Source organism: Artemia franciscana, chromosome 15 (genome assembly GCF_032884065.1).
Source record: "Artemia franciscana chromosome 15, ASM3288406v1, whole genome shotgun sequence".
NCBI lineage: Eukaryota > Metazoa > Arthropoda > Branchiopoda > Anostraca > Artemiidae > Artemia > Artemia franciscana.
The window spans coordinates 25,894,689-25,908,456 of NC_088877.1; the positions used below are offsets into that span (position 1 = coordinate 25,894,689).

Below are 13,768 nucleotides of genomic sequence, written 5' to 3' on the forward strand. Positions count from 1 at the left end.
TCCTGGTAACTAGGAGATACGGTATAAATAAACATACAAATGATCAGGATACGTCTCCCGTATTCTTGTTTGGAAAAACCAGCTCCCAAACTGTACCTTCAAGTACCCGAAATCTGAAACGGACAATTCTTGCCAAGTCTCCGAAAATGATTATTTTAGTTACCGAAAACTACATATAGTATTAACCATTAATGAAATTATACCAAAAGCATCACCTCAAACCTCGTAGGACTATTTATAAGAAACAGGAGACAGTCTATTCAAAGTAAGGCAACTAACACAGAAGTTTCTTCCTAAGCAAACATCACTTGAATTCTGCTTAAAATTTTTCAATGCTCACTGATCAGATTTACCTGACCTTTCCTGAGATCTCCATCTCAAAACCTCAGTTATTAGAGCCTTGTATCTGACATGTAGGCAGAAGGTTGGGCTTTCAGGCTAATACTCCCTCCCTTATCACTGGAATTTGAAAACTCAGACAACACTTTTTACTTGACTAGCCTTTCTATACAATTCACCAATTTTTGCACTTTTACAGTTTGCCCCCTCCCCTCCCCCAAAGAAAAAGTATCGGGGCGCGTACCTGCCTCATACCTTGGGTTGTTATTCTCAGCATATTTTCTACAATATCCATTTTGCAAAAATGTTGTAAATAAACTATTATTTTAGAGTGTTTGTGGATTTCTGGGTTTTAAGCTTCATATTATTTTTGTTGTTGCTTGAAATCAAACATCATACTCTCTCCGACAGCTTTTAAGTTTTTCGTAGCGTTTAATAAAAACAAAACTTACCCAGTGCAGCTTTTTGAATGTCCTTTTTACTTTTTGCCGCTTTTTCTTCTTCCACATCAAACCTGAAACCTTTGCCAGAAAATCCTCCACCAGTTCGAACTTTCTTTCCTTCCTAAAAATAAACCGAGTACGGAACAAAACCAGAATTTGCTTAAAAACAGTTTCCACAAAGGAAACTTTTCGCCAAAAAAGCTAACTAAGCAATATCTGATCCGCTTTCCAAAATTTCCCTATTACTTAAAAAAAAGGTTTGAGAATGAGCAGAATGAGAAAGATTTCACCCTTTTCACTCAATACGTATTTATGCTGGGGCTCACCTACAAATAAATATGTTTAAGCAGCAGAGCACGTTCGGGTAAATAACCAAAGTTCTCGACACCCACCAAAGAAATTTTGAAAATGGTTATTTCAACCGCTCAGAAAGAAGAGAAAGCTCTCAATAAAACTTTCGTCTAACTTCTCAAATCGACTTCTAACAAATTATTCAGCGCTTCCTTATTTTTCAATTTCAATTCTTATTTTCGGGGAATATCCTTGAGAATATATAAACATGGAATTCGACGAAGTGCTTTGATGGTGAAACCTTGATTTCTTTTTTTTCTATTCTTTTTCTTTTTGTACAGTGAGCAACACGGTTTCGAAACCCAATCTGGCTTTTCTCTAGGTTTTAAACTGCACTAGTTTGTACAAAGACAGACTGCAAAACATACAAAGCTGAAGTAATTAAAAAGGCTTTCGTAAAAAAATTAAGGTTTAAAAGGGAGTCGCAAAACTAAAACAAATATGTTATAGAAAATATATTTGTTGAAGGGAGGCTTTCGCAGGCATGCAAGAGAGGGCAAGAGCAGTTCCATTATTAAAACTGCATTTCCCAGTAGCTTTTGCGAGTCAAGATATTTAGAAACGGAAATTTAAATATCTTGAGAATAAATTAAGAATACAATGGAAAAAAATCAACCAAACAAACAAAGCATAGAGATAGATTGAAACAGATTGCTTAGTTTGAGGGTGTTGGTGTTGGCTACTAATCAAAGTTTTAAACAACATAAAAATAATACATTTCGAAATAGGACGGCCATTCATTTTTCAATGATATGGTATTACCTAAAAAACTCGATAATATAAGCCAAAGTACTAAAAATGCCAGTATATCCTCCGAAAGTGGAAGGTGGAAACATTAGCTTTTCAACTATCGCAAAGCAATTGACTATCTCAGACTGACCTAATTTTTCCCTAAAAGAAAAAATCATCATCTTGCTCCGTGGTCACTTATATTAATTAAAAAGGTTATTAGAGTATGAAATTTACAATAAAACTATCCTCCCTCCGATGCTCTAGGACTACCAGTTCTATACAGTGACCCCTTGAAAAAAAATGAACACGTTTATGACAAACAGGTAACTCTGTATTGGATTGTATTGTAAAATATGAGATTTGTATTTTTGAAAAGAAGAACTTGATACCTCGGCTACGGAAGTTTTTAGTCATGTTCATTTTCATTATGTTCGTTTTTCAAAATTAAACCCTTTCCTGGTGATACTTTCTTCAAATTTCTAGATTTATGCAAACTTTCTTTAGCTAGTAAATTTTTAAAAGTAACTTTAACCTGACTAAATTTTATATTCTTGGAATCACCATTAAAGTTTCATTTTTGAACTGTAGGTTAAATTTTGGTATCAAACTCTTTTATATATAGATTTCGGTTTCTATTAACACGAATTTGCATTCTACATTAATTAAAAAAAAGTTTTATAAAAAAGTAGTTTTCAAAGAAAAGTAAAGACCCATATTAAAACTTAAAACAAGCAGAAATAAAGTTGTTTTCTAATTCAAAGTTAATACAAAAAGAAATTACTATAAATAGGAAAATGAAACCCAGCACGACCAAAAATACAACGAATGATCAGATTAAAAATAGAGATAACAGATAACAACATACAAGCACTAAGTTCTGAAACGCTATTTGAAATGCTAAATATTGAAAACGACAAAATGATTTTGAAATTCGAAGTAAATGTTTAAGTAGACATCCCTAGCACCTTATCAATTATAGCAAAAGGCTGGAATTTCAAAAATATCTTTATTCTTGATTAAAAAGAGTGCCAGGGCCCATTTATATGGATAATTTATCCTCATTTTTATCCTTAATGTCGCTCTTTGCTATGAATAAAAAGAAACTTATTATTCCTGACATAAAAAAAAGAAAATGCGGTTTAAAAATCCAGACGAAGAAACTCAGCAACGCATCTGATTTGACGTAATTTTTCGTTTTGGAATTTGAGGTACAGGTTTGATCAGTACATTTATCCTTAATTGCAAACTCTATTACAAAATCCCGGTAGTCACAACCACACTAACATTGATTCTATACCTAGAGGCAAAAAATAACAGAAATCCATCTTAACTGACATCATTTAAACAAGTTTAATTCTGTCACTGCTCCACATTCTCCTACAGAACCAAGACAAGGCCATGGACATGGTAAAAAAAAAACAAGACAGTCCAGCAACCAGTGACAAAGATAAATTTGACAAGATAAAGGGAACATAGATTTTGTGGAAATTTTCTCCGCTTTCCTCAGCACAGATTATTAGTTTACTGAGGAGACAAAGAGTATCAGAGAAAAGTGTGCTCAGCAAAATATGACGTGCATTGGAGAACTATTGAATTGAAGAAGATTAAGCCTTCAAAATTGATTTCATGGTTACATCTTACTTTAAACCAACTCTATTGAGGATAAAGAGATTAATGATGTAGAGTTAGATTCATCAAGTTCTGACAGAATACTTAGAGAAATAAGATAATGTACAAAGAAGTGAATTCTCACTGAGATAACTTTTAAAAACTCGAAACTACGTCTTGATCTTGGTTTCAAAAGTCGTACACTGAAAAGCCCAACAATGAATACAAAGATTAAACGTGCAAAATTAGATTATTAGAGAGATGGCAAAAAACGAAAATTATCAAACAATATTAAAGCCAAGACTCTGCATGTACTGGCGTTACAATGCCAAAAAAGTGACTATAAAAGATCTAGAATACTTCAAAACGAGCTCCAAGAAAGATATTTTATACTTTGCCGACAAAGGAGACAAATGTAAATATAAATAATTTACAACGATAAATATAGTTCTTGGCTAGAAAAGTTTTATTGTACTGCTGAAATCAAGAATATAATCAGAACTTTCATCATTAAAATTTTTGCTCATCAATTTTTGTTGTTGATGTTACTACTTTAGCATTTCATTTTTTGGAGGGAAGAGAGGGGAACTTTTTTTTAACGGTGGATCCAAAAATATGCCTATTTTAACTTAATTCACAAAAGCAAAGACACGGTTCTTTCCCTTTTTTATTTGAATACAACTCAGACAAGATTACCCAACTATAAATGCCAAAAGTTCTGAAAAATCCGAAAAAAAACATAAAACTACATTTTTTATAGAAAAAAGTTATTCTAAACAAGAACAATGCAAATTAAAAAAAAGACAAAAAAGGAGAGAAATGGGGTGATTTAAGGTGAGCCAAAAATACGAAAAATATCCGTTAAAATATTCTAAAACATCAATATCGACTATAACCGCCAAGAGAAACGCAGTTCATAAATGGAATCCTTTGGAATATCACACGTAACTGCGTATATCACGAAGCTGAGATCAGATTACTTTACACCCACTGCTACCTACCAGACAAAAAGTTCAAACAATGCTAAAAAATTAAGCTTTAGGAATCTTTAAGAAAACCGCAGCCGCCCTGAAACCTCTGTATAAAGAATGAATTATACATAGTACAAAAAAGTAACAAAGCTAAAGCCAAGTTTGCTCTTTCTCAAGGAACTAGATTTAATAGCAAATTTACAAGTTCTACGAAAACTATAGACTTTCAAATTACGACAACTGACTTGGCAGCTTTCAATAGCTTTGCACGAAATTTTAGATAAAAAAGATCCACCATAAATTTTCAGACATTCTTGAGTTGTTTAAGCTTCAATATTGGGCATCTAAAATCCTTTCGGGAAACGTGATAGGTAAATCTTTTATACCTTTAAAGTGTAGAAATAGATAAATTTTTTTCCGTTTTTAAAGCACCCTGGTATTTCTAATTACTTTCTAATAAATTGGAGACATATTGAAGAATGACATATAAAGAGGATAAAATACACAATTATGAATAGAGAAACACCAGACCTGAGTTTAAAATTTAGACCTGAGACGAATTCGCCAAACATGGTTGGGTAATTGTCAGTTCACGACGGTAAGTTGCAGAACACGAGAGCAATATTTTTTTTTCTGAAATCCATAGCTCTGTTAAACTCAGATCATTTTGAAAATTTTCCACCAAGACCCCAGATTATTCTCCACTTAAGCAACCATAGAGGAAGTTCCCTCCTCCCTTCCCATTGTCTATTATGATTTGAAATTTACTGCAATAATGTTTTGCCCATTTTAATTTCTTTTTTTTACACATGTTGGGCCTTATTTAACGTTGGTGTTTCACGTTTTTTTGTTTCTTTTTAATGTATTTTTTATTTTTTCCATTATTTTCCCTCTTCCACCTTTTGTTCATTTTCCACCCCCTAATGTAGGATTGCTGTCGGTTAATAGCTTCTTTTTATCGCATCTCTTCTTTCACATTTTATCGTCTTTTAAATGCTTTTTGAATGCGTATGGATATTCCTTCCCTGCCCCTTCTCTCCAATTGCCCTTTTTATTACCTCTTCGTGTTATACTGGAGGATATGATAAGATACAGTCTAACCCTATAGCCCAATGATCCAAGGTTTAGAAAAAGAACAACAAAACGAAAACATTAATAAATTCCGTGAAACTACAATTCTATCCCATTAAACATAGATAGGCACTTATTCTGCATATCCTAAATCGTCCAAAAAACTCCCCCTGAGGTGCATTTTCTAGCTTACGTTTAGCTTTGCGATACTTAGATTTAAAAATTCATTGATTTTGCATTTATTTTATTGTTTTAACTTTTTTTTTCATTTTAATTACTCATCGTCATGTCTCATTCCCAAATTTGAATTTATTGCTTATTTCACACTGCTTTTCTTTTTTAATGTAAAATGTAAGTTCGACAGTTTTTCTGGTGAGCATTGTTTAGGAAATACAACCAACCTTACTTTGTTTTATAAGCCAAATAAAATACATATCAAAAAGTACATTTGGAAAACATTCATTGCTAAATCGGAACTCAAAACCACATCTTGGACCATTTCTTCGCTCTTGATGAAGTTAGAAGTTGATCGAACCCATGGAGACAGTCATTCAATTTTTTTTTCTTCTTTGTTTTCTCATTGGAAGATTTATTTTTGTTAGGTCTCTGCTATTTGGGCTAAAACTTTGTTTCTGACATAGTATTAAAAAATAAATAATAATAATCACAATTGTTTCTTCTTTAAAGACATTCTTACCTCTCTTTCATTTCTTTTTCATCTAGAGACATGGCCATATGATACCCCCAAAATTTCGAAACATTCTCAAAAATTTTTATACTCAAATGAGAACTCAGATAATTCTATTTTTCTTGCAGTGACGTTGTTTTGTTATCATTTAAAGCCCTTCATGATAAAAGCTGGCTTTTCCCCCATAATAAACGACCATTGCATGAACAAAAGAAAGAAAGAAAAGGCAAAGAGTGCTTACAGCTTCTTGCTTTGTCTTATAGTCCTCGAATAATTTCTTTAAATCTTCTGGCACTGGGGAACCAGACAGCTCAAGAGCTTTGATAATATCTCCAGCATTCCTTCCTTGATCTGGTTGGACAAATGTATAAGAATATCCTCGGTTTCCAGCACTGTAAAACATTTTACAATATAATATAGTCTTTGAACCAAAATAAATAATTGGAAGTCTAAAAAAGGTCTCTAGCAAGGTATAAAAGGTGTATGGCCTTTGGAAGGGTGGGGATCCAATCCACTTTCCTGTGAAAAAAATAAATGTATACTTAATTGCTTTCTGAAATTTCATCACTGAGAGCAGAGGCTGCAGCCAGAGATATAAGGCTTAATAAATTTAAAAAAATCTCGATGAGGACTGAGACAAGTATCCAGGCCCTACAAAAGCAGCTACTACTTCTCGACATAAAAGATGTAGTCTGAACCTTATTGTTCATGGTCAACCGAAAGAAGAGCCCAATAAAAAAGTTGTAAATAGCGTGATAAATCTAGTTAAAGAAAAGCTGGATGTAACTAGTGAATTGTCAATAAAAAAGAGCTACAGGATTGCTTCACGTGCGGGTAATATAACAAATAGGCGTGTCAAGCAAAATAATTGGCACGAGGAGTCCCCCGTATTTGTTTCCTTGAACTGAGAGAGTGATGTCCATGCGATAATGAACAACATTAATAAGCTAAAAGGTACTAGAGTAATAAGTTCTACAGACCTAGCCCCTGCTTCTAATACGATTCAAAATTCCCTACTCTTGAAAGAGAAATGAAACAAGCGCAACTAATCGTCTCATCTCGAGTGCATCATAAGGCTGTTAATGTGTGGCTAGAAGTTAAGAAAGTCAACTCTTCCTTTTGAGAAAAGATTGATTAGTTCGTTAGTATTATATATGCGGACAGTTATTCATTGGGTTTGTTTACAGATAAGTTGCCCGTGATCAAGGAATGAAACAAGTTGATTTTCATTGGTTTATGTCATGAATATGAAAATGACTACGAGTCAATGTCGGTGTTATTCTTTCCTGTCGATTTACGTAGTTCTTTTGTTTTTGTTTACTCTTTGTTTTCTTTTGGTTTATTTTACTGTGTTCTTTTTCTTTGTATTCTTGTGTCTCTTTTTACTTTCACCATCTTTCTTTTGTGTTTTTCATAGGCCTAAAAATCAGGTTCTGTTTTTGCACTGTTTATTTTTTTCAGTTGAAGATCTGATATTTCACGAGTCTTGTCGTTCTCTCCCATATCCAGGTTTGGTTAATGGTTTATCCCCACCTTACTGCAGAATCCCACCAGAAGGCTTGGTAAGTCCAAATGATCACGGTTGATTCTCTTGGTGATGGGACATCAAGTAGGTTGGAAGATTTTTAAAGAAACCCATTAGATTTATTAAAAATTTCGGCTGGTTGTGGTTTTTCAGATGATGATTATGATATTTTTAATAGGTCCCTCCCAGTTAACTAGTATTTACCCTCTAATGACATTTACGGCCGTGTTTATACTGGTAGCATAAGGCTGGCAAGTTCAAACTCTTGTAAGTCTGATGAGTAGCTTGGACCATTTATCTTCAGTCCTTCCTTACCACCGAGTGGGTATATTAGGTGTTTGTGAAACTTTTTTAGATGAGTCAACTAGTCATTTAGCAAATATTAATGGTTATAATTTTATTTCTAAGACTAGGAATGCTAGACCGAGAGGAGGGTTTTTTTTTATCTATAGTGATATTTCTTGTAGAATTATTTCAGATTTTGATTCCATATATGAAGGAATGGTGTTTGAATTTCTCATCGTTGAGCTGATTTCGGGACTGATCAAAGTTTTGTGTTTGTATAGTTTTGTATAGGTCACCTAGTTTTCTGGTGCAACATTTTATAAGTAAGCTGGATATATTTTCTTCTATCGCAATCGAGCAGAATCGAAAGATTATGTACATTGAGGATTTTAATATTGATATAAGTAATGCTAGTCATGCTCTTTCATCCACATATTATCCACCGTTGGCTGTTGATTTTTTGACACTTTGTCTTTTGCTGGGCCTTCTCCCAGCTTGGCGGATTCCAGCTCAAGTTGTAAGCTCGACAGCAATGATAATCAAAAATATTTTTCTTAATATTAAATTTGACTCATGTAATGTTATTGTCGATGAAACGTCAGACCACTTTATGCTTCTGATGGAGATTCATACGTGTCGGCAAGCGGTAACTCCGATCAAGACAACTAGAAGACTAGACACTGCATCTTTTCAGCGATTGAATGAATTGCTGCTTAAAATTGACCCCTCACCATGCTTAGACTGTAAGGATCCGGATCAAGCTTCACATTATTTTGTTCAAGAATTCATCAAAGCGCTCAATCTGGCTTGTCCCATGTCTTTAACCCGTTTAAGACGTTATACAACAGACCCACAAAGCCTTGGATTACAAGAGGACTACTAAGGTCAATCCAATTAAAGAACAGTCTGTATAAAAAGTATTTGTCTCATCCAGATGAGATAAATCAAGCTTCTTTTAAAGCAGAATCGCTTAATCAAAGCTCTAAGGTCTGCTAAACAGCAGTACTATTTGAAGGCATTCAAAAATGCGCATGTATCTTCTAAGAAGGTGTAGTCATTAATAAATAATTGTACCGGTAAAAAAAAAATTCTCTTCCAGATGAGATGATGACCCCGGATGGTAATAAAGTTGTTAAAGGAAAAATTAACGTTGCTAACATGCTTAATACTCACTTCGCTAAAATAGGTGAAAAGACGTCAGAAGAGTCATCACGAAATTTAGCATCAAATTCTGATGGCTTCAAAAGTTTTTTACCCCTCTCTACTCACCGATCCATATTCCTCCCCCAATGTCATCTGCTAAATTGATGATGGTACCTCATTAACTCAAAAATGAACAATCAGAAGGAACTGACGGATCGTCTACGAATTTACTGAAATCGATTACGCATAGTATAGTTAATTTTCTTGCGCATACAATTAATCTTTGTTTCAAGAATGGTGTCTTTCCTTCCAGCATGAAGTCCACTCATGTGATTGCACTGCATAAAGGGGGAGATGTAAGTGACCGTCTAACTGTAGGCCTATATCTACTCTATCAGCTTTTGGAAAGATTATTGAACATTGTTTGAATGTAAGAATGGTTGATTTCCTTGAAAAGAAAAGTTTTTTGTTTTTTTTTTGTAAGTCCCAATTCGGGTTTAGCAAAGGCCATTCCACAGAACATGCTACCTTGGGAATTGGTGTTTTAACTCCACTGCAGTTTTCTGCCACCGTATGTTTTCCGCCACCCAGGAAATCTTGCATCATCAAGAGGATTAGTTGGGTCAGAATAGACAGGTTAGGTTAGTCTATGTCTATGTCTATATATGTTTTTGTCTATATCTGTATCTATGTTTATTTCTATGTCTATGTCTGTTCTAATGTCTATGTCTATATCTATGTCTATTCTGACCTACCTGAATTAAAAGGTGGCAGAAAACCGCGGTGGCATCAAAACACTCCTACGCATCTTGGCAGTAACCCAGTTTATACATGAAGCCTTGGATAAGGATGAGATTCCAGCTACTATATTTGTAGAAATACGGAGAGCGTTTGATACTATAAGCCATATAATTTTTTATGAAAAACTGTCAAACTGTGGCATACGAGGTCCGGCTAATGCTTTAATAATGTCATATTATTAAATCTTTTATTGTCATAATTATTGTCATAATTATTAAATCATATTATCTTTTGTCATAATGTCAAAAGATAGAGTTCAGTGTATTGACGGGGACAATATTAAATCACTGTCTTCAAATCAGTCACATAATTATGGGGTACCTGAAGGTTCAATTCTAGGCCCTCTATTGTTTTTAATTTATGTTGATAATATTGGTAATTCAATTGCGGACCTGGGGCAGACCGCACTATTCGTTGATGACACAGCCTGTACTGTTTCTGGGGTTGATGAGGATAGTGTAAAACATAATTTAACTTTTGCATTTGATAGAGTAGTAGTACGGTTTACGACAACTAGGATAGCTTTAAATACTTCAAAACTAAATTTATAGTACATTCACGTACATCACGAGCCCTTCTAGATCTAAGTCTCCTGTGTCAAGTACAAAGATATCACATGTTGATATTTTTTGTTACCTACGCATACTGGTTGATTCGAATTTAAGTTGGAAGCCACATATTAATAGTCCATGATTGAAGCTTGGAAGGAATATAGGTATTATACACCGTATAAAATTCGTTTTGCCTCTGGAAGCTATGCATTCTATTTATTTTACTCTTGTTCGTTCTTATCTAAATTGCTGTCCACTTATTTACTTGAATTCTTTCAGATCCCATTTTATTCCGCTCCAAAGACAACCAAATAAGGCGCTTCTTATTTTAAAGGTTTTCTTCCTTACCCGGCATCTCTTCCAAGCAAGTGCTCTACAAAGAGTTTATATTCTTTATTCAATATTCTTCCTATTGAACTGCCAGTTACTTTTCATTCGTTATTATTATTTCAGAAGGTCCCGTTTTCTCTAAGACATAGTGTGGTTGCTGCATGGAACCAATACGAGTTTGTTTTTGATTGTCGTTAGGAATTTCAAAGAATAAGTTGAAGTCCTTCCTTTTGGATAGTTATTAGTTATTCTACTTTTATACTTATTATTTTTATTAATATGAAATTTTATTTTGTTTTTGGGTCTTTTCTCGGGTCTTAATTTTTCTCTCGTAGTCCCATTGCAACCCATTGGTTGAAAAAATAGTTTTTTTTTTTTTTTATCGTCGGGTGGGATGCCTGCTGTAGTTTTCCCTTTTTTCTTTCTTTTCTTCTTATTTTAATTAATCATCCATACATTTCGTTATTTATTACTTTAGTTGTGTTATCTGTGCAAAACGAGCTTGTCTTTCTGCCAGATATTGGTATGCTTAGCATGTTATGTATACACGATCGGAAAATAAATAAACCTGAACCTGATGGTATTTTTTAGTAAAGATGGTGGACGCAATTTAGATGTAAAAAGTAGAGTAGCCAAGGCCCAGTGTATTTTTTCAAAGTCGACACAATTATAGCAAATAGGAAGATAAGTCTGCAAACCAATATTAGAATATAGGAAGATACTGTAATGATAATATATGGTTTTGAAACGTGAGTGCCTCAAAAGGCAGGGGGAGATTTTTTAAATGTTTTACAGAGTTGTCTACAAATAGCTTTAAATACCTCTTTGACTGACAGCATGTCAAACAACATGTTGTAAAAAATGTTGTTATATCCCACTTTCTAGGGCTATAACAAACAAGAGCTAAGAGCTCATATGGCACTTGTAACAAGGTCAGAAGAGCCAAGAACTCATATGGTATGAGCTCTAGCATAATTCTAAGAATCAATAGAATGATTTAAAAGGAAAATCAGAGGCTCAATACCGGTCGGGATTTAAAATAAGAACTCTGGGACACGTCCTTCTAAATATCAAAATTCATTAAGATCTTATCACCAACTCGTAAGTAAAAACTACCTCCTTTTTCTAATTTTTCCTCTCCCTTCAGCCCCGCAGATGGTCGAATCGGGGAAAACCACTTTATCAAGTCAATTTGTGCAGGTCCCTGACACGCCTAACAATTTTCATCGTCCTAGCACGTTCAGAAGCACCGAACTCGCCAAAGCACTGGACCCCCCTCCAACACCCCCAAAGAGAACGGATCAAGTCCGGTCACGTCAATCATGTGTCTAAGACATTCGCTTATTCTACCCACCAAGTTTCATCCCGATCTCTCCAATCTAAGCGTTTTCCAAGATTTCCCATTTCCCCCTCCAGCTCCCAAAATATCACCGGACAGGGTCGGGATCCCCCCAACTCCCCCCTATGTCACCAGATCTGGTCGGGATTTAAAATAAGAGCTCTGAGACATCAGTTTCTTCTAAATATCAAATTTCAGAAAGATCTGGTCACCCGTTCTTAAGTTAAAAATACCTCAATTTTTCTAATTTTTCCGAATTACCCCCCCAACCCCCCAATTAGAGAATATTCAGTCCGGTTATGTCATCACGTATATAGGACTTGTGCTTATTCTTCCCACCAAGTTTCATCCCGATCTCTCCACTCTAAGCGTTTTCCAAGATTTTCTGTTTCCCCCTCCAGCTCCCACAATATCACCGGATACGGTAGGGATTTAAAATAAGAGCTCTGAGACACGAGGTCCATCTAAATATCAAATTTCATTACGATCCGATCACCCATTCGTAAGTTAAAAAAAAAACTCATTTTTATCAATTTTTCCTCTCCCTCCAGCCCCCCAGATGGTCGAATCAGGAAAAGGACTGTTATCAAATTAATTTGTGCAGGTCCCTGACACGCCCACCAATTTTCATCGTCCTAGCACGTCCAGATGCACCGAACTCGCCAAAGCACTAGAAATCCCCCCAACTCTCCCAAAGACAGCGGATCCGTTCCAATTATGTAAATCATGTATCTAGAACTTGTGCTTATTCTTCCCATCAAGTTTCATCCCGTTTTCTCCACTCTCAGCATTTTCCAAGATTTCCAGTTTCCAAGATTTCTGTTTCCCCCTCCAGCCCCCTACGTCCCCGGATCCGATTCGAATTGAAAATGGAGCATCTGAGACATAAGATCTTCCTATTTATATCAAGTTTCATTAAGATCCGATCGCCCATAAGATTAGGTGAGATAAAGATACCTTAATTTTCACGTTTTTCAAGATTTCCGGGATTTAAAATAGGAGATCTGAGTTACGAGATCCTTCTAAATATGAAATTTCATTAAGATCCGATTACTCCTTCGTAAGTTAAAAATACATTTTTTCTAATTATTCAGAATTACCCCCCCCCCCCAACCAACTCCCCCAAAGAGAACAGATCTGTTCCAGTTGTGTCGATCACGTATCTAAGACTTGTGCTTATTTTTCCCACCAAGTTTCATCCCGATCCCTCCACTCTAAGCGTTTTCCAAGATTTTAGGTTTTCCCCTCCAACTCCCCCCAATGTCACCGGATCCGGTCGGGATTGAAAATAAGAGCTCTGAGACATGATATCCTTCTAAATGTCAAATTTCATTAAGGCCCGATCACCCGTTCGTAAGTTAAAAATGCCTAATTTTTTCTAATTTTTCCAAATTAACCGTCCCCCACTCCCCCCCCCCCAGATGGTCGAATCAGGGACACGACAATTTATAATTGAATCTGGTCTGGTCCCTAATACGCCTGGCAGATTTCATCGTCCTAGCTTATCTAGAAATGCTGAAACTAGCAAAACCGGGACAGACAAACCGACAGACCGACAGAATTTGCGAACACTATGTCACTTGGTAAATAC

The 13,768-nt window shown here is 35.1% G+C and overlaps 1 protein-coding gene across 1 annotated transcript in view; it reads right to left on the reverse strand.

Annotated features, from left to right (window-relative positions):
• LOC136036250 (probable ATP-dependent RNA helicase DDX46) overlaps positions 1 to 13,768 on the reverse strand; it is a 139,247-nt gene that overhangs the window by 40,320 nt on the left and 85,159 nt on the right. The window contains exons 15-16 of the mRNA XM_065718367.1: positions 6,445 to 6,595; positions 792 to 903 (exon numbers count right to left, since the gene is read on the reverse strand). Coding sequence (XP_065574439.1) covers positions 792 to 903; positions 6,445 to 6,595 — 263 coding nt within the window. The remainder of the gene's footprint in view (positions 1 to 791; positions 904 to 6,444; positions 6,596 to 13,768) is intronic.